Below are 20356 nucleotides of genomic sequence, written 5' to 3'. Positions count from 1 at the left end.
TGTTAAAATGTTACATGATTGGTAATGTACATCCACTACATACCCTAAACCAATAAAACGAAACTATACAAAAATCTTTTTCTTTTTCTAACTAACGTTACTAAAAAGAGTAGAGTAATCTAAAACAATTTGCTTTCATTTTCATTATTTCGATTTACTCACACAACAAGTCAGATAACACTTAATAATATATGGTTCATTCGGTGTAAACATAACCTAAAGCAATACTATTGAAATTAAACTTAAAAAAATTGTTCTATTTGGCCATGACAGCGCAAAAATGTATTGACTACTGATGGCTTGAATGGATAATGTTTGTGAAAAGGTACTGCATCTTAGTTCAAAGCATATCTTACACCAACAAAACAGGGCTTTATAGTGCAATTTATCCAATCAAGTTAATTACTTTGGCCGCCAAGCTGACGAAAGCTTCACCAGTCAGGTGTCATGTTGAATATCACTGGACTGATTAAGCAAAGTGAATCCACGCATCCACCTCCAGCTTCACCGCGACTGCGGCTTTCAGGCGATCGACTGACATCCTGCTTAATTGAAAGGCGATTTAAAGGCTCAATCTGGCTTAGGTTTCACTTACAGGTTCAATTAAATCATCAACGATTGCCATCATTCTGACGCAGGGTAGAGATACGCCAATCCGTCGATCCCTTTTCAAGCAGTCTTCTTTCGAGAAAACCAGACGTGGCCAAAAGGAGAAGGGGGCGAAGGAAATAAACTTCCGTCACATCTGCACACGTTAGAGGGCCACCACGTATCAGATCCCATATTTTTTTATCAGCTGCCGAAACCGTTTTTTGTTTTAATTACCCCGAGAAAGGAAGAACGACTACTGTAGTCACATTCTTTGCTCCGGCAGATAAGAAACTCTGCTTTAATTTAAAATAAACTGCCTTCATCAGGAACGGCAAAGGCTTCTGATAGAGCAGAGGGTTTATTAAAGCAGTCTGAAGCAGAAAATTGGCTTGCTCAAACCCGGGCTGAACTGAATTGAACCAAATTGAAGGTGAGGTCTTTAATAAAAATATTAGCTGAGCTGCTTACGAACTGCTCTGCTTTGAAGAGCACAAGCCGTGCCTGTTTAAGGGACGCTCATTTCCTCATTTCACATCTGTAAATAAATAACACCGCGCTTAAAGATTAAATGTTAATTACCAGAATTTCGTCTATTATTTGTAATCTCCTTAACGGAGCAGAGTGCTACAGAACAAAGCGCGACTTCAGAAACCTTTCCGAGGCGGAAACGCACAAAGCGCAATTCAAAAATATGGAAATGAAATGCAAAGAAAAAAGCAACTACAAAAGATTAAATTAGCTTAAAACACATTCTGTGTGTAGGAGCATGTGCTCGTAACTTGAAGAGACAAGCTCATTATTCTGATGCTAAGGAGCCGCGCTAGCTGAAAATTGGAAGATACCAAAGACCGAGCCGAGGTTTAGCTTCCGTTCGCTCATTAATTATTTCCAATCAGCTCTCGTTGATAAGAGAAAACAAGACTTTGGAATTACCACACTACGGAAATCTCTGCGAGCCGCGACTCCAACTCGGATTACCGTCTGAATGCTTGAGAAAGTGAGATAAACAAATAATAGCTGGAGGAGAACACAAAACACAAAATCAAACTTGATATAACACGTAGGTCACGAGGCTTTATCGGCTGAGAGTTCGGCTCGACATGTTTTCCGAACCGAGGGTCTAAAATTAACTAGATTAGAGCACCGTTGCCTTGACCTCGCTCGAGCTCAGCTGGCAGATGAGAACCTCGTCTTATCTCGTCGACTCTCCTTCCAGGAGCTCGCTCGCACTCTGACAGCTTTTCAATTGACTGAGCACGGGCTTCCTCTCCTCCTCGACCGCATTCCCTCCACCCTCCCGTCCAATCTCACCTGTAGGGGCCGGCGTTTTTTCGCTACGATGGGCCCACTTAAACTTGACAGGGCGAGAGGTGGATGGGAGGAAGAAAGAGATAAAGAGAGAGAGATAGAGAAGAGGAAAGAAGCACCCGTAGGGATCTGACAAAGCTGATAATTACTCTCGTGGCCGGGGTCCGTGTTTTGTAGACCGGCGGGCCAGAGTTCTGCACCTCTCTCTGGGGTAACGGTCTCTGAAGTGCTGAGCAGTCACTTCTCTCGCCTCTAGTCAATCAGTGCGTGGAGCTTAACAGTCACGCGCGCTTCCGTAACCTTCGGCCCGCTGCGTGGAGACAGGTGTAGAGAGGAGATGTTACTCTGGTGTGACAAGTTGAGGGGTTGTTGGGTGCAGGAGATGTCTGACATGTCCTCAAGGCAGGAGGTCACAAAGCAACAGTGCACAACTCTGCTAAAAATCACACATCTACACTTTAATCCAACTTTCGGTTCAACTGTAATTCTCCTACTGTGTGTGTGTGTGTGTGTGTGTGTGTGTGTGTGTACTTGTTTATGCTACATAATATGCTATTTGACATTGTAAGGACCGGCCTGAAATCCCAATGGGGGAAAAAAAATATTAAAAAGAAGTAAATTGTTTTTATCTGAAAGTGTATTAGGTTCTCTATAAGGGGTATGTTTACGTTTAGTGCTGGGTTTGGGGAAAGAAAATATAATTTGGTCAGTATAAAAACAAAAAAAATTTATGGAAAATCCCCACAATTTGTAGAAGCAAGTGTGTTTGTACAAGGAATGTCAAACGATGACTATAGTATACATGGCATTTTTGGCTGATATGCAAATCAAGTATTTATTAGTTGCATTTATTAATAATTGGTAATAAAAGCACAATTTTGTTGCAGTCTGTATTAATATTGCATAATATTAAAGTAAAATAATAATAAGAATGTCACTGCTTATATTATTGACCTTTTATACTATTTACAATTTAATAATACAATTTGTATAATATGCATTGTAAAAAACAAGCAAAAAGGAACTAAATAAATACATATAAAAACTAAAGAGAAAAAAAATGGATGCACAGAAGAGAAAACGGACAAAAAAAATAACGAGGATATGCTATATAATATATGGTGCACTTGCCCTGTCATTCCACGGTTTGACGCTTTGCTAAGTATCAATGACTGTGCATCTGCTCGTATAGTAGCCTACTGCTCATGCTCAGTGTCCGCTCAAATAATAAAGCTCAAAAAGCAGAGTCCGCTCAAATACGTGCCAATAAGAATTTTCTATGTAGTTTTAATTAATAAATAAGATAATTAGTTTATTAGTTCATGTTATCTATAGTAGTTAACCAATGTTAACTAATGACCCCTGTTTTAAAGAGTTAACATTATTAATAGCCTAAATTCTGTCCAGTTTTGTTACTTAAAAGTGTGGTTATTTTATAATCACTACAAAGCATTTTTGGTTTCGGGGGTAAGTTTTTTATGGTTTTTAAAAAATTCTATTCTGCTCACCATTCCTGCATTTTTGTGGTTCAAAATACTGTAAAAGCAGTAATATTGTTAAATATTTTTACTATCTAAAGTTACTGCTTTCTGTTTAAATACAGTTTAAAATCTAAATTATTCCTGTGATTAAAGCTACATTTATATATATATATATATATATATATATATATATATATATATATATATATATATATATATATATATATATATATATATATATATATAAACTGACAGCCCTAGTATTTTACATCCTGGTGGTTAATTTATGTTTATTTAAATTGGTGGAAATATAAATGTTAATGCCAATCACCACCGAGAATAATGGGTACTAAAAACAAATCTAGATTAAAACATCTTTACAGCAATAAAACTATATTGAAAACATGGCTACAAAGCAGCATTTTTCACTATGTGCCTACTTTCTCGGGATGGAACCTTCCAGTTAAAGGCAAGAGCCAAATCACCCCCAATTACAGAAGAAAAAGTTAAGATTAAAGCCTATGCAAAACTCTCAAAGCAAAGCAACTGCAAGAAATACATAAATTACCCATGATGACGATGACTCATCATGGTCAAATAAAGTTCTTTATTCATCTGAATAAATGAAGCCAGGAGAGCATGGTGAGAAGAGAATGCCACAAGATAATTATCATCAAAATTCAAACCAGAAACCTCTGGAAAGTGTGAACAAATATATTTTTGTGGGGAAAAATAAAAACCCTGCTGGTTTTTACTGTTATTTGGGTTGCACAAGACTTATGAAAATGTACTGTAGCTGTGGCTGTGCTAAAGCAAGACTCATGACCCACAGTCTAGTCGTCCCACACTTCCACCCACCCTTCCAGCCAACAGCTTCTCTAATGAGGGCCTTTCCTCTGAGAGACCGCAAACAACATCCATCGCAAACGAAAAAAAAAAAGAACAACAAATGCTTGGCTAAGGCTAAATAATTGGCTGCCATAGAGCAGGGAAGTTTGCTCGAAAGGGAGACCAACCATGACGCTGACCAAATGCATTTCCTACTCTTCTATTTCTTTGCCTTATTCTCTTAAAGAGATAGTTCACCTAAAAATAAAAACTGTGTCACTATATGCTCATCCTCATTTTATTTTAAGGTGTAATACCTAGTGATCTGCTTTACCTGTATCTGATTTAGAATGAGCAAAAATGTGTGAAAAATATAACGAACCAAAGACAGAAGAACTGATAAAAATGAGCTGTTTAATGAGCAATAGCCATGTGGGCAGGTTCAGGCTTATTTGTTCATTAATGAAGTCATCAGTGACTAATCGATGTCAACTTGACTTTCATACATAAATGTTGAATTTTTAAAAATCTGATGTCATTCAACCTCTAGCACCCAGTGTGGATTTCCGCTGCTGTAGCCCATCTGTTTCAAGGTTCAATATCTTGTGTGTTCAGAGATGCTCTTCTACACGTCTTGGTTATAACAAGTAGTTATCTGAGTTACTGTAGCCTTTCTATCTGCTCTGCCCAGTCAAGCCATTCTCCTCTGACCTGTGGCACTGCTGGTTACTATAGATTTGTTTTTTGGACCATTTTCAATAAACCCTTGAGATTGTTATGTGCGAATGTTTTTGAAACATTCAGACCAGTCTGTCTGGCGCAAACAACTATGACACTACCAAAGTTTTTTTGGGTTTTTTTCACTTTTTTTACTAGCACTTACATTTTCACTAGCGCTAAAAACATTTCTTCAGCATCCTGATGCTTGGATGAACTTCACCAGATCACCTTGACCATGTCTAGATGCCTAAATCCATTGAGTTGCTGCCAAGTGATTGGCTGATTAGATATGTTCATTAACAAAGAGTTAAACAGGTATACCTAATAAAAGGTATATATAGTTTTCTTTTGATTTGGTATGAAATCTGACCCGGACATTTCTTTGTGGGATTCATTCGCTTTGAATAACCAACAATTTCATGCAGTGAACCTCAGCATTAGCAATCATCTTGTGGTGCACCCAATCCACCCCTCTTCATCTGCGCTGCCTAGTCTATATTCCTGACTGACAGGTCCAGCTGAGTTTCTTAACAGCCCCGTAGGTTCGGTAGTTCGCCTTGGCTGGATCGCAGTTCCTCAGCAGGCATTTTCAATTTGAGTTATCAGATCCACCGCACTCCTCGTTTGGAAATGGGGCAGGATGGCCGAGGGGCCGTAGCTGTCTCACAGCTCCGTGTGTTGGAGAGGCAAACGACAGAGGGATCCTGAACCGCTCGAGGCTCGTAAGGCGGGTGGGGATTAAACGCCGGCCTTGTCATGCTCCACGAGTCGGGGGTCTGGAGGCTGCCGTACCCTCAGGGATTAAAACCAGGATTAAAACATCAGCTCTACGCAGGTAGAAAAGCAAAAACGCTTGCTAAAGCTCTACGAAATATAACTGCCAACAAGTGGATTGGATGAACAGAACAAACTGTATGTAAGCTAGTGCAAAAACTAGGAAAGAAGGGATTAGCGATTTCTAATCTTTCATATTTTAACTCAGCTGGAAATCAAAACTGATCCAATTTTTATTTTTTAAACTCTCTTCCCTGGTCTCTTAGTGTACAATTTATCAGTTGATGTTATTTCAATTGATTGACTGATTGATTGGTTGACCGATTATAATTTACCTCCATGTGAAAAATAGAGAAAGTGATCAAAAAGTAAGAGTAATTAAAAACACAGGTTAAGTTAAAAATACATATATTTAACCTTTTTAAAAAATGTTGTCTTTACTAAAAAATGTAAAAGGACAGTTCAGCCAAAAATTTAAATTTAAATTAATTACCTACCCTAAACTGCCTATGGCGTGGTCCTCTTGTGACACAGAAAAGAAAAAATATTGAATGAAGTCATTGCTTTTGTTTTCTTTGGACACAAACAGTATTCTTGAAGCCAAATAAAATTATGGTTGAACCATAGATGTCACATGCACTATTTTTACAATGTTACAATCCGGGCCTTGAACTTAGTTGTTACATTGCTGTCTATGTAGGGTTAGAAAGCTCAAAAATATCTTCATTTGTGATTTTGACATAAGGGTGAGTAATTAACAAAATAATTTTCACTTTTGGGTGGAGCCAAATCCTCATCCTTTAAAAGCTGGTCTGACTGAAAATCTTTTCATAAATCAACTGAAAAGGGACGTTCAAGACATCACAGTTCATCAAAATATGCTTTAAAGATAATGAACTCTGGCATACGGGTCATGAAGAAGGATCTTCACCCATTAACAAAAACTTGTAGGTGAGTCTGGAGTGGCCTATTTGACAGTGGGTTGTGATAATATGGTTCCAGCGATTTTCAAAATGGACCTAAGATTTTCCACCAACCACAGAATTGATTTGATTCGGTTATTCTGAAACATTTAGACTTCTGAATCTCTCATCAAAAAAAAAACTTTCCATTGGACTTTCCATTAAGTCTCCTTATGTGTCAACCTTTCAATTCCAGCCATCTGGCTCTATTCTGTCACGAAACGCCCACTTTTTCCTCTCGTTTCACTCCAAAAAAACATCTCATTGCAAAAGTAAAAAGGGTTGCGAACACCATTTCATGTCGACTTCAAAAAGACGCTTTAGTCTGCTTTCAGCTCGGCTGTTTTAGTAAAAGAACAAGGTCGTACACTACCAACAAAGACACACAAAACTCAAGTAGTCATGTACAGATGTTCTTCTGTGCTCTGATTGGCAGATGAGACGTCCCCAGGGGGAAGCTCATTACCCAGGTGCCAACATCGTTTGTATAACCTCAAAGCACTTGCCTCTTTGCTATCATTGCACCTACGACTGGCACTCACCGACAGCTGGTGCAAAACCTGTGAGACTCAAGAGGGACAGAAGAGGAAACAAGCTAACACAAACACTTACACACGTAAATCACGCACACTCGATCTGACGATCTGAGCTCAATGGCGTGTTGCTGCGCTACACGATACCTCACACACTGGGACGGCCTTGTGAGATTATCGTTTCAAATCCCTCTTTAAATCTAGCACAAAGCATGCTGGGAGAGAATTAGCCACAAGCCATCTGCAGGTTTAACGGTCAAAAGTGTTATTTTTGTATTCTCAAACATAAATGTATTTTTAAGAGTCGTCTGGTGAATTTAGGATTGCAATGTTTTGAATGATTGCCCTCCTTTCTAAAAAATTAGCTAACGCACAAAAGTACCCACAGTGCTTTGTTCTGTGGGGGGTTTGAATGAACAGCCAGACTTAACAGAAGGGTTCCAAAAGAAAATGGCTTAGAGCAAAAATATCCATAGAGCAAATTATTTTTATGAAAAAAAAAAACATTCAAAGCAGACCAATCACTCGCTCTGGGGATGATCAAAAATAATATATGTGGATTTTCTATAAAGACATTCACTAATCAAACACAGCTATCATGAAAACAGGATGAAATCAAACAGAAAAACTGCTGGATTTAAATATGCCATCTAATACTCCATTAGCTAACAATATTTTTTGCTAATTTGCTCTCTAGAAACAATTAGCAAAAATATTAAGGACTATTAAACTGATTATACTAGAGATATACTTTTTGGCTATCCATGGCTAAAACATTGCATATGTAGCATATGTAGCAGTGTATTCTTAAGTCAATGTTTTTGAGGCATGGATAGTATGGTAGTAAAACCCCCGGAAAATAATTGTTTTAATTAATTTTAAAGACACTGTTAAATTATAGATAGAAAAAAATGACCAAAAAAGAGGTATAGACAGAGTAGTGTTGTGGAGACCGAAGAAAAAGGAGGAAGGAGAGAGACACAATTTAAAAAAAAAATTGTGAAAGATCCTCAGCCTCAGTGAATGGCGAGCAGCTCTGGGCGGCGGTGGGGTCATGGTGAGCTACAAACAATCTGCATTAATTACAGCAGCTGGAGATTCATTCGAACCCAGAGAACAAAACGCCCGTTTCTCCTGCATAGGAGAAAAGAAATTGTCTTTAATGAATCTCAAATGAAACACAACCTCACCAATTCTGCGCCAGGCTTCGGAGAGGTGGGAGAAAAGACAGATAGCGACCACAACATGAAGTTGATAGCAAAGAATAATAATCAATGTTTGTGGGGAGGGCCTCTCGGATGCTGCATTTAAGTTAATGAGAATCTGGCCGTCCATCCTGGCATGTTCTGTTTCTTTCACATGCACTTACTTTCATTCTACCATTTGCAGAGAAGGGACAGAAATGACCTATCTCCATAGAAACCAGGCCATCTTCCTTTGAAAGCACCGTAGCAAGGCTACGATGGTGCTTCGCTTTTGACCCTATCATCAATTATAGACTATTTCAGGGAGTAAACTAGAAGACCGCAGAAAGGCTTACCTTGCTGCCAACATGATCATTAATTTAATGAAACATCTTCAAGGCACTAAAAATTCTAGTCTCTATTCAAAAAAGCCAAGGTTATTAGGAGGCTGTTATCAACCGGAACAAAATAACCACTTTTATTTTCAGCCGTGTTTGTTTAGTAACTGTTTGCATCAACATTTTGAACTCGGAACCTGAAACTCAGTTTACGTTTTGCTAAAGAAATTTGTTCCAAGTTTTCAAACTGAGGTGACCAATTTTTCTAGCTAGCCATTAAACAAAACACTTGTAAGAGAATTTGCTTGTTTTTTTTTTTAATGCTACATCCTGCTTTCAACACAAGTAGATGCTGCTAAAGCTCAATTATTATTCAAACATTTTGGGATTTAAAATAAATGACAATTCTGTAATCTCTTCTTACTTTATATTGGCTTCGCTCCTGGTTGCAGCGGTGTGGAACTGTTCAGCGGACATTTTGAAGCGTTCCTCATTCTGAAACACAAACAATAACAATAAACTTTAAAATGAATCGGTCAAAAAACTGACAGCTAGAAAGCAACTAAAGGATTACAAAATGAGTGCAGAGCTCTAAAACAGGATAGAATAGAATAGAATAGAATAGAATAGAATAGAATAGAATAGAATAGAATAATACTAATTTTATAAACACTTTGGTGCATAAAAGTATCAACTTCTTTCAGAAATACTTAGATTTCAAAGTGATTAAATTTTTTTGTAGTGTAAGTATTTTTAAAATGCCATAAAAAGGAAAAATGCATCATGAGAATACAATTATGGCTCTTTTGAAGTTGCATCAATTTATCCTGTCTTTTTATGTTTGTTGCACTTACAGAGATTTCAGTGCACTATATCCATTAAAAGAAAATCATCCAGTTAAGTGTGAGTCACATCAAGCTACTTGTATACACTCTCGTATACATTTCTGATTTGCCCTTTTCAAGACAAAAACCGAAACAGAAAAGAGCCAAACAGTGAACGATAAGAGTTGATTCTATCCGAACGACCAAGATACTTTTCATTGTCTTTATCTTTTCTTATCTTTGGATTTTTTGGCAGTTTAAGAATGATCACGATGACAACTGTTATTAAAAGAGTTAAAAGGTTTCCAATGACAGCTTAAGCAACTGTATTATAGATCAAATGTGGGTGACAGCTTTTGGAGAAGTCTTTTTTTTTTTCAAAGAAGTAATTATTTCATCATTTATTTATTATTTTGCAAGCTCTCTTTGACTCTTTGTTTTGAAGGAACAGCAGCATAGCAGAAAAAACAACCAATTAACTCTATGTAAATAGCACTTTTAAATATGAAACTTAAAGAAAAGAAATTAAATGTACAGTCTTTCTGTCACAGGAAAAAAACTGTTAATGACTCTTCCTGCACATTAGAAATTTTTGTTCAAATTGTGTTTCCAGAATGACAAAGCCACTCACCTTTAACTACAAGTAGCCAGCAGCTTGATTTGGCCTCAAGGCTGGTAAATAACTTATATTGTAAATGATGTTTATTTTTTGCACATACTAATTATTTTGCTTCATAAGACCTCAATATATCATCAGGAGTGACTGGTATTCATTTTGTGTACCTTAATGATTTTTTCTCTTAAAAGCATGCAGCCGCTGACTTGAACTATATGAATCATCAAGAACTATAGTTTCGGGCTAAAAAAAAAAAAAAAAAAAAAAACTTCAACTACTGATTTATACACAAAAAAAAAAAAAAATTACAAAAACATCACCTACATTTCGTATGACCTGAGGGTGAGTAAATTAACAACAAACGTTCATTTTGGGTATCTTTTAATTTTAATTTCAAGTTTAATTTTAAGAATAAAAACCCACCTTGACTTCCCATTTTAACAGGAAATACAATACCACCAGTTTCACTATGGGTGGGTCTACTTCATGGACATTGAATAGGTATTGCTGATGTGCAAATGTGGGCGATCATGCAGTAATGTATTCATAAAATTTCTCCAACACCAGCAGCATCATCAAAAGACTGAATCTCATTCTTCGTGCATCTTGAATCTGTAGAAAGTGTTAAATAGCATGTGGGCAGATTCATTATCATATGCAAAATAAAGAGTGAAAACTGTTCAGAGTGTGACACGGTCTAGCAAGATTACCGACACACTGACCCAAATACATTTCCTGAATCCCTTTATCCTTTCATGGAGCAATCCCTGACAGATCTTCAATTCAGGGTCACTTTCATGCCAGCGGGAAACACTTAATGCTGTAAAACAAAACTAATCCTCAATAACAAGTGCTCTCCTGTCAGGGCCAGTGAGCTTAGGACCCTAATTTTGTAAATGAAAAACACTTAAAGACTTGTTGAGATTTACGTAGGGCCTTTGGATACTTTCAAAGCCTTTGTGACATTTTCCAAATCTTCATTGAAAGATAATGATATCTGACCATCATCACAGCCGCTATTCAGCAGCTGACACCGGATGGATTTATGCTAGAAATGAACAAGTGACTCTAAATGAGAGCAGAGAGAGCAAAGATAAGGGTTACTGAAATGAAAAACCCCTCTTGCATCCTCGCATGCATTAGCACAGAGCGGCCCTTCCTGTAGCATCGCAGCAGGAAGGGATTTGTTCGTTATAATCACGCAGCTGGCACCTGTTTTGTCATTTTCCTCTTTGCCTGGCACTGCCCGTCAGTGACACCCTCGCCTTTCAGTCACAGCCGCTGCATTTCTAATCCAATCAGCATTTTAATCTGTATCGGGCAGCTATGCTTCACTGCAGGGTGCATTTGCTGCAAGACTTCCTCCCAGGGACGAGCACTTCCTGTGACAGACAGGGATGAGCACTGGAGAATCAGTGGACCTAAACCATTAACTGTTCATTATGCTATTCATGGTGCTACTGTACTATCCTTTTAGAGCTGTGTGTGTGAGAGAGAGTGAGTGAGTTAGTGTGTGTGTATAAAATATACCTATATACACACACACACACACACATATACATACATATGCATATACATACATACACATACATGAAAGCACATCCACTCTCTGACAGCAGATGGCACTAAACATAATGCGGCCATTACTCCGGAAACAAAGCTGCTACTTTTCTTTTTCTGAAAGGTGTTTAAATGATTTAAAGAGCTATTCAGGGTCTATCTCAATGACAAATACTCAAATACTTAGAATTTAAAGGCTATTGTTTTTAAAATGTATTTAAAAAACGCCCTAGATTTTGTTTAAAAATTATTCTTTATTGTTTGTGTAAAACTTTACTTAAATGAATTTACTAATGAAGGCCGAAACGGCCAAAGAAAAATTCTTGTATTTAATATTTAATGAGAGGTTAAAATCAAAAGTTCCAACTGTGTTGTTTTTTTTAGAGATTAAAAGATTAATAACCTCTCTAGTAACTATTCTTCATCGTGAATGATAATGCATTAATTAAGGTTGACTAATGAGATCTTATCGTGATACTTTTTTTGATTATTATTTTATTTAAATTTGTATACTGTGATAAAAGCACTAGCAATTAAATCGCACTGTCCTAATTTAAGTAAGTTCTTAATGAATGTGTGCAACTGATCGGTAAGGGCTGTGGGTAAAAAAACTATTTAATACATCGAACAATAAAAACACTACCAAGCTTGACCTTAGCGTTAGTCTTCTCTTAGAACAGCAAAAAACTGATTTGTCAGAAAGGCTTAAAAGCCAACTTAAAAGCCATGTCCAGACTTCCCGTGGGCGATTAAATAACCGAGTCAAGCAAGAAACATAAATATGAAAATTTGATAAGGCTGAATAAGCAGACGCACCATAATCAGACGTTTCTTCAACGCATCAGCGCTTACTTTGTGCATTACCATACCAAGATGCAACACAGCAAAAACACATGCAAAAAAGTCCTCGTCTTGATTGTAATGCTACTCCACCTCCCTGCTTCTCACCATTACAAAGTCAACGAGCTATTACACCCCTGCTGCCCCTGACATCAATGTACACCCAACACAGCATGATCCCCCTTCCCAAAAAAGGGATAATTCTGCTTAAGGAAAAAAAAAATAAAAATTTTAAATACTCTAAAGCAATTAATTTCACATTCGCCAGTGCTAGTGCCCAAGGCCAGAGAGGGCAAGATGCCTGCCACTCTCCTCACTGTCCAGGTGAATCCTGCCTCATCCGGTTAGGGAATTTCTAGAACGAGGCCTCCCGTTGACAGCACGTCAGCCCAGCTGCCAGGTTTTCAGGAGGATTATTATCTCGTACCCACGCTCAAGTGCTTCAAAGTGCTTTGCAACTAGTGACAAGGGAGAAAGAGAGAAGGGGGGGGGCCTAAAACGGCAGGGCAATAAAAAAAAAATCTTGTCTAGAGAGTGCGAAGCAGCTAAGAGCGGGACGCAGACGTGAGTGGAGAAGCTTTAGCGGGATTAGGAAGCGCCAGCGCTAATTCAAAACGGTGGCGGAATGCTGCTGTTTACAGCTTTTGCTTTCATTGGCGCTAACTCACCGTCTTTGGAAGAATTTATGGATGTTAGGCGATTACGTGTGCTACCTTCAAAAAGAAGGGGAGGGAAAAAAAAAATAAAAAATGCAACGTTTGCTGCGATAAAACCGTTCGGCACTTGCAGCGTGGAGAACATTCCTGCGGTGGCTCGTCTGCGCTGCCGAGATAGACTTCTTCAGCCGCACCTGCCATCGACGGGAAATGGGAGAAGCGGGATGGATACGCCACACCTCTCAGAGGTCTGTCATGAAGATACCCCCCTTCCGAACCCATCCCAACCCCCCTGCTGGGGTAACAGCAGTCTGAGCAGACATGCCAACTGCCTGCATTATCCCACTCCCGTGGTCTGACTGTGTCACACGGCAAGTAAAGCCTGACTGCAAACACTCTGTGCGCCTTTTATTGCCAGCTTCTGATCCCTTTGGCAAACGCGCGTCCTTGTAATGAGGTAAATATAAATACTGGGGCATCTGACACACTGGGTTGATCCTATTTGCTATTAGACAGAAGATAGCTCGTCTGTAACCTCAATGCGCGTGAGATAGCAGTGTGTATGCGTGTGTATAGGTGGGAGGGGGGCTCCCAATGTAGAATGTTTATTTATGATGATCGCACAGTAATTAGCACTGGGTCGCCATTAATCCTCACAGCCTGTGTCTGCCCTGAGCCAGCGACGGAGATTGACACAATGCGGACCACCCCCTCATGCCCTGACGGAATACTTGTGGCATAAATTTAGTTAACCGCTTCCGTACCACCAGTCTGAGAGCGAATGTTAAACTGTAAAACTGTAAACCAAGGCTGCGTGCCATTCATCCTGAATTTGAACTGAAATTTAGATGAAAGGAAGCAGAATTTAAAATTTGAGTTTCCTATAACTTATTTTTTAAATAAGAAAAACCACTTGAGAGAATATACACACAGAACTATACTTTAGGTAGACAGATAAATGGAACAGACAGAGAGACGGACAAAATGATAGAAAGAACCACAGACAGACAGAATAATAGATAAAACGATAGTAAGAAAAACAGACAGATAGAACGACAGACAGACAAACCATACAAAGAGAGAAAAGACAGAATGAACGATAGCTGGAATGATAGACAGACAGAACAATAACCAGTGAATGATAGACAGGCAAAAGACAGAACGATAGACGAAATGATAGAACTATAATGATAGATAGAATGATAGTCGGACACAGTATCAGATATAACAATAGATAAAAGGATGGACGAACAAGCAGTGTGGAAGAAAGCTCTTTTCTGTGAAAAATTCATTAGCCACTATTGGAAAATACCTGGAAGAATAACAAATAGCAATAAACCATTTGGTGCTACAAACCAGTCTGTTCATAATTACAGCAAAAGATTCAAATAATATAATACGAAATACCAATTTTCAATATAAAACAGCACAACAATCAGTTTTGTACAGCTAAAAATGAACGGAAGTGGAATAGACTGGAAGTCTCAAAACACAGTTTTAAATGGCAATGCATGCTTCCATGGGACAAATAAGGTAGATTAAGAGAAATATAATGTATAAGATATAATGACAGAATGGACAGAAAAGCTTTGACTTCCCAGATTGCATTACCTGATCATGCGCTCGAACATCTACACAGCTCTGTATTCGTTCAAAATGAACAGTTTTCACATCACACCTTCCCATACAAGGACTTAGCTACCGTCCAATGAAATATTAGTAATGTAGATTTAATATAAACGGAGAAATGGAAAACGCTGCTTGGAAGTGTATTGTAACTCTTCTCCTCAGCTCAAAATAAAACGTGAATTAAGTCTGAAAGACAGTGGGGTGTAAATCTGCTGCGTGCGTACAACGTTAACTGTACACCGTGGAACAAATCCCTTCTTTTGAGAGACACAAGCGTTAAATTATCAGCCCGGCAAAGCCACCATGGATGCTGTCCCAGTGTTAATATTTCCCTTTGCAATCCTTTGTTTTCGCATCATAATGAAGCATGTACCAAAAACATTCATCTCCATCTCCTTCCCCCGAATCACTGGGCCCAAAGTGAATAAACAAAAAGGCAATTCTTCAAGCCAGTGAGTGAGCAACCCTCTTAGTACAGCTTATATGAACAAAGCAAGAGGAGCTGAACAAAGTGAGGGAGTCAAATAGAGAGGAATTATCTCTCTAAAGCTGTCAAGGTGGCTGGGTTATTCTCTTGTTCTGAATACAGCGTTTGATAGAGAATACAAATATTGCACCTAATGCGACTTTCTTTAGTCGCCGAACATAAAAACGACACCTTGCGTTAATATTAAGGAGGAACGGCTTTGCGATACGTGTTGTTCCAAACATTGTATTCAGCCAAATTTGTTTGACGTTTCTACGTAACTAGATTATAATGTTTCTTTGACTGAGGTTCTTCAAATATTACTGTGCATTCTGGGAAATAAAGTGACTCAACCACAGCAGTCAACCAAATTCATTTGGAGTTACTACGCAACTAGGATGAAATGTTTCCTTGACAGTCATCCTTTGAATATTGCTCTGCATTCTGGGAAATATGGTGACTCAACGCAATATTGTTACGTTACAGTGTCTCCTCATGAGAGATTCATCCCGGAATGCACAGTAGTATTTAAAGAATCTCCTAAAAAAGCACTGTGACCTATTTATTTAGTAACGTCAAATAAATTTGGTTGACTTTCCCCAAATACACAGCAAATTTCAATATTAAGGTGTCTCAGCCACTGCAGTCAATTAAAAAGCTTAATATTATTATACAACTAGACAACAGTGTTTCGTCATCAAAGATTCTTCAAATATTGCTTTGTTCTCTGGAAAATAATGACTTAACCACTGGTGACAACTAGATTAATTTAATATTCTTAGAGAAATAGGTTATAATGTTTTTTTGAAAGTAGCTTTGCAAGTATTGCTGTACATTCTGGAAAATAGGGCGACTCAACAGGGCTTTAAAGAGTGAGCATTTCACAATCGGAGCAGTAAAAATAGAAATGTGCGAATTGTAAAACATATTTAGGAGCATGAGTGTGATCAGTGGCATTTATATTGTTATATGCTGTCGATTGTAAGTGTGATTAACTCCTTATTAGTCCCTCCAGTTTTTCGTGATTCTGCAATTGCTGAATACAATGCAAAATTATTAAAATGTCGCATTTTTTGTCCTCCTGCACAATTTTTAAAGATTGCTTTCGTTTTACAATGTTAATACTATTTCCAGCCAGGACAGGTCGCTAGTTTCCGCCGCTCCCCAACTTATTAAAAATGAAACACTGACCGTGAAAACATCCTTTTCCAGTCAATATGGTAAACAGATTATAGAACCTCGGTACATTTATGTGGAGGAGATTCAAAGTTTTCTTCAGGATGTTAATGGCTCAGTTTGATTTTTGTCAACTTCAGTGGTCAGTTTGCTCAATTTATTTCCCAGAATGCACAGGCATTGCATAGAACACTCAAGCGAATCAAATTAGTTTAACATTGTTAAACAACTATATCACAATGTTTCATAAACAAGTTTTCTTCACATAATTTAGCATTCTGAAAAATGCACGTAACCACTCTAAATAACCAAATAAACATTAAACATTTTGTTGGCAGCAGTTCTTCAAATATTTCCGAGCATTCTGGGAAACAAAGTGACTCAACAACCATAGTCTGAGAAATTTGTTTAAAAGATTCAACAAAACCTCTCTTATGTTACTAAGCAACCAGGTTACAATGTTGTTTATTCTGAGATTCTTCAAATATAGCTTTGCATTCTGGGAAATAAGGCGACTCCACCAAGTTGACAAAATTCTTTTGACATTATTACACTCGTACGTCATAATATTTCTTTGTCTGTAGTTGTGCAAATTCTGCTTTGCATTCTGGGAAATAAGGTAACCCAACCTCCTGAAAAATGCCTTTTTAATGGACACCCACTTCCATACAACACGGCCACTGTTACACGCTGGGCCGCTTTCCTACGGCATGTTGGTAAAGAGGGGGAAGAAGCAAATCTCACTTTTTTGCCTGCTGCATGCAATCGATAAGACCTCAGAGAGAGCGAGCGTAGGAAAAAAATGGTAGAGGGAGGGCAAAAGAGAGAAAACGAACGAGAGGGGGGACTGAGGAAAATCACAAATCTTGGAGAGCGACTCTGACTTCATTTGCCAATAGCTGAATGGTTTTGAGGCTTTGGTTAAAGCACTTTCTGCACCATTGCCCCTCGCCGCGCCGAGCAAGCCCTTTCCATTTAACGTAACTTTATTCATTTTTTTTTTTTACACCAATGGGGGTCAATCAAGGTGTGAACCCAGTGGATAAAGGCAGTCGGCGTTGCTGCCCATCCAAATGGAGCCAATGCACTTCAGATTCCCACTTCAGTGCTGTATGAACCATTATGATCTCTGTCCAGTCATTTACAAAGGATAGATGGTTGAAGGTAGGGCGGTGGAAAATAGCCCGTTTGGGCATTATCTCTCTCTGAAAGCGACTGAATGCCGAAGCGGTGCTTTCATCCTTAAATATTATGGCATAACGAGAGTTGTGTACAAACAGAGGCGTCTCGTCTTCAACAACTATAGCCTTGTGTGAAGTGGAAAAACTGACAACAGCTTGGAATCAAGTTCTTAACCACCCACTGATCTAGAGGCTGCCTCCTGCTTATGCATACCTTTCCTTGATGCTCTGCGTCATAACTTTTATTTCTCGAAAATGTCAGGGATCGGCTGTGAAAATTATACGGGAAGGGAGAACTTAAAAGCAAGACATTTCAAGGCTTTTCCGAGAAATGCCACAGATGCCGTACTATGGTATATGAGCATTTACCCACTAAAAGCATTAGTATCTATGAGCCATTTCAACCTATCAGCATTTAGCATGTTTAAAAAAAAAATGTCACAAAACTGGAAAAAATACCAGAGATAAATTAGGTTAAACTGACAGGAAGGCACCAACCTTCTTCTCTAGTTGTGTGATCTGTTCCTTGTAGAAAGCCTCTAGCGCCTTTAGCTCTGCCTCCTTCTTATCCAGCTGTTTCCCCTGGAATGAAGTAAATGAAGAGTTTTGTGTCATTCCATTGATCAGTTTTCTCAATATACAATATTTTTTACAATATTACAATATTAGAGCAGTTATAAATTTATGTATATATATTAAATATATTAATATATTAATAAGTAAATATATTAAATTCAAATAAAATAAATAATTAAACACTTCAGTACAAAAACTTGTTTCTAGAAAATATAAACTGCAAAAAAATCTTTTAGTTCAATTGGTGGCCATTCAATTGTCTTTGAAGACTGACCAGTTTCAAAAATTAAGAGGCTTTTCGCAAAGAATTTAAAAAAATAAATGAATAAACATTTAGTACACAAAAATTGCTATATTTTATTATTTTTAGAAAAATAAACAAGTTACATAAATACATACATACATGCATACATAAAAAAAAAACACCTTGGTGAAGCCAGTGAGAATATAAAAATCTGAACTATGGCCTGATTGATCCAGGCAAGTGAAAAATACAGCTAGAGAAACCAATGATAAAATTCTTCCTTAAAAATAATTGTGTGGCAAAACACAAAACGACACACTGCCCAGACTCGAGCCCTGTGATCTAGTTGGTGATATTAAATTAAAAAACCTTTTTATACCATAAGGCTTATAAGCTTAGAACATTAAGTCCAACTGTCATTTTTGGAATTTCATTATTTGTTGGCATTTCCGAAAGATTCGTCAAGGTTTTCAGATTCTTGGACAGCGAATTAGCAAATGCTTTCGGCAGCATATGTCCCTACTGGTCCAAAACTATTGACCATACTCAAGAGAGGCCGGATGCAGGACGCTGCACAGTGCAGCCTCGCGCAAACAGCATGGACCAAAAGCTCTTAAAACCGATCTGCAGACTTTGCCAGAGACTTTAGGAAAAGGACAGCTGGTGTAAGATTTTCAGCCTTCGAATAAAGCATTGAGGAGGATTTACAACACTGAGGGATTCCAAAAATAAACAGAGAAAGGGAGGACGCAAGATAACGACGTACACAAGTTTGAAGGTGATTTCGTCCGCGCGTGTGACGCTCAAACAGGTGTGCAATAACTGAACGCGACCGGCTCGTTTGGCACCGATTCCGCATGCACAAAGCAGGGGGGATTGACTGTCTGAGATGATATTGACTATCTGTGAGCATGCAAACATCTGTGCCATTGAAAAGCAATAGCGGCGATTACTTCGCACAACATCCAGAGATACGGCAAGCACAAGCTAACATGCAAAAATGAGTTCAAAGCTGCAAAAAGATCAAGTATTCAAACAATATTCGACAAGGCAAGGCAGAAAGCGGCGTGTTCGCACACACGCGCGCATCCCCCCCCTGTAATTAGCTACCCTCATTCCGCAACTATGTACGAGGCACAGATACATTAAGCCCAGCGGGGTACGGCATTCACACAGTCGCGCTTCCTCGCATACACACACACACACACGTGCGCGAACGCTGTGGTGGAGAGACGCCCCGTGGCGCTGACCGGGAGAGAGGCGCATGTACTGTAGCAGCCAGACAACAGTGCACAACAAAGCACAACCCCAAATTACGGGCATACATAATCACCCCCTTCCCTCTGCCTCCTGTCTCGAGCGAGCAGTAAATCACCTCCATCAGCACGAGCATCATATGCAATTTTCTAGCTGGGTAGCTCCGAAACCGCCGCGACGGCCGACACGGTTTGCATGCTCACAATCGGAGCTTAATGCATGAAAACCAAAACACCATGTTTAAACGAGGAGGGAACAAGACGCGCGGAGATAGGAAGGAAGAACGGGTGAATGAGAGAAATGTAACAATGACTGTGGAATAGGCCATGCTTACCCAGGCATCCAGTTCGGAGGCAGGCTTGAGAAAGGGAAAAAGAGAGAGAAGTAAGAAGGAAAACATCACTTAACACTTAGCTACAGAAAAAGAAATCGGTCGGAAATGGTTCGACAACATATGATGACATGTTCAAGACTTGAAGAAAACAGAACCACATTGAAATTTCACATTTTCTCTAAAAAAAACTAATTTACGGAAAAACTAAATGCTCAATGGGTGCAGGACTATTGCACTGCAAAAAAATACTTTTCTAGGCTAGATTTTGTGCCTTGTTT

General features: G+C 38.6%; 1 protein-coding gene across 2 annotated transcripts in view; it reads right to left on the bottom strand.

Annotated features, from left to right (window-relative positions):
- Positions 1-20356, bottom strand: part of chchd6a (coiled-coil-helix-coiled-coil-helix domain containing 6a) — a 56837-nt gene that overhangs the window by 19497 nt on the left and 16984 nt on the right. Inside the window, exons 6-8 of one of the 2 annotated variants that reach the window (XM_043225214.1) lie at positions 20079-20102; positions 18166-18249; positions 9144-9214 (exon numbers count right to left, since the gene is read on the bottom strand). In XM_043225214.1, the coding sequence (XP_043081149.1) occupies positions 9144-9214; positions 18166-18249; positions 20079-20102 (179 nt within the window). The remainder of the gene's footprint in view (positions 1-9143; positions 9215-18165; positions 18250-20078; positions 20103-20356) is intronic. The other variant, XM_043225215.1, reaches the window with a different exon arrangement.

This window comes from Puntigrus tetrazona, chromosome 23 (assembly GCF_018831695.1).
Source record: "Puntigrus tetrazona isolate hp1 chromosome 23, ASM1883169v1, whole genome shotgun sequence".
NCBI classification, from domain to species: Eukaryota; Metazoa; Chordata; class Actinopteri; order Cypriniformes; family Cyprinidae; genus Puntigrus; species Puntigrus tetrazona.
This window is presented reverse-complemented; position numbering and strand designations above follow the sequence as displayed.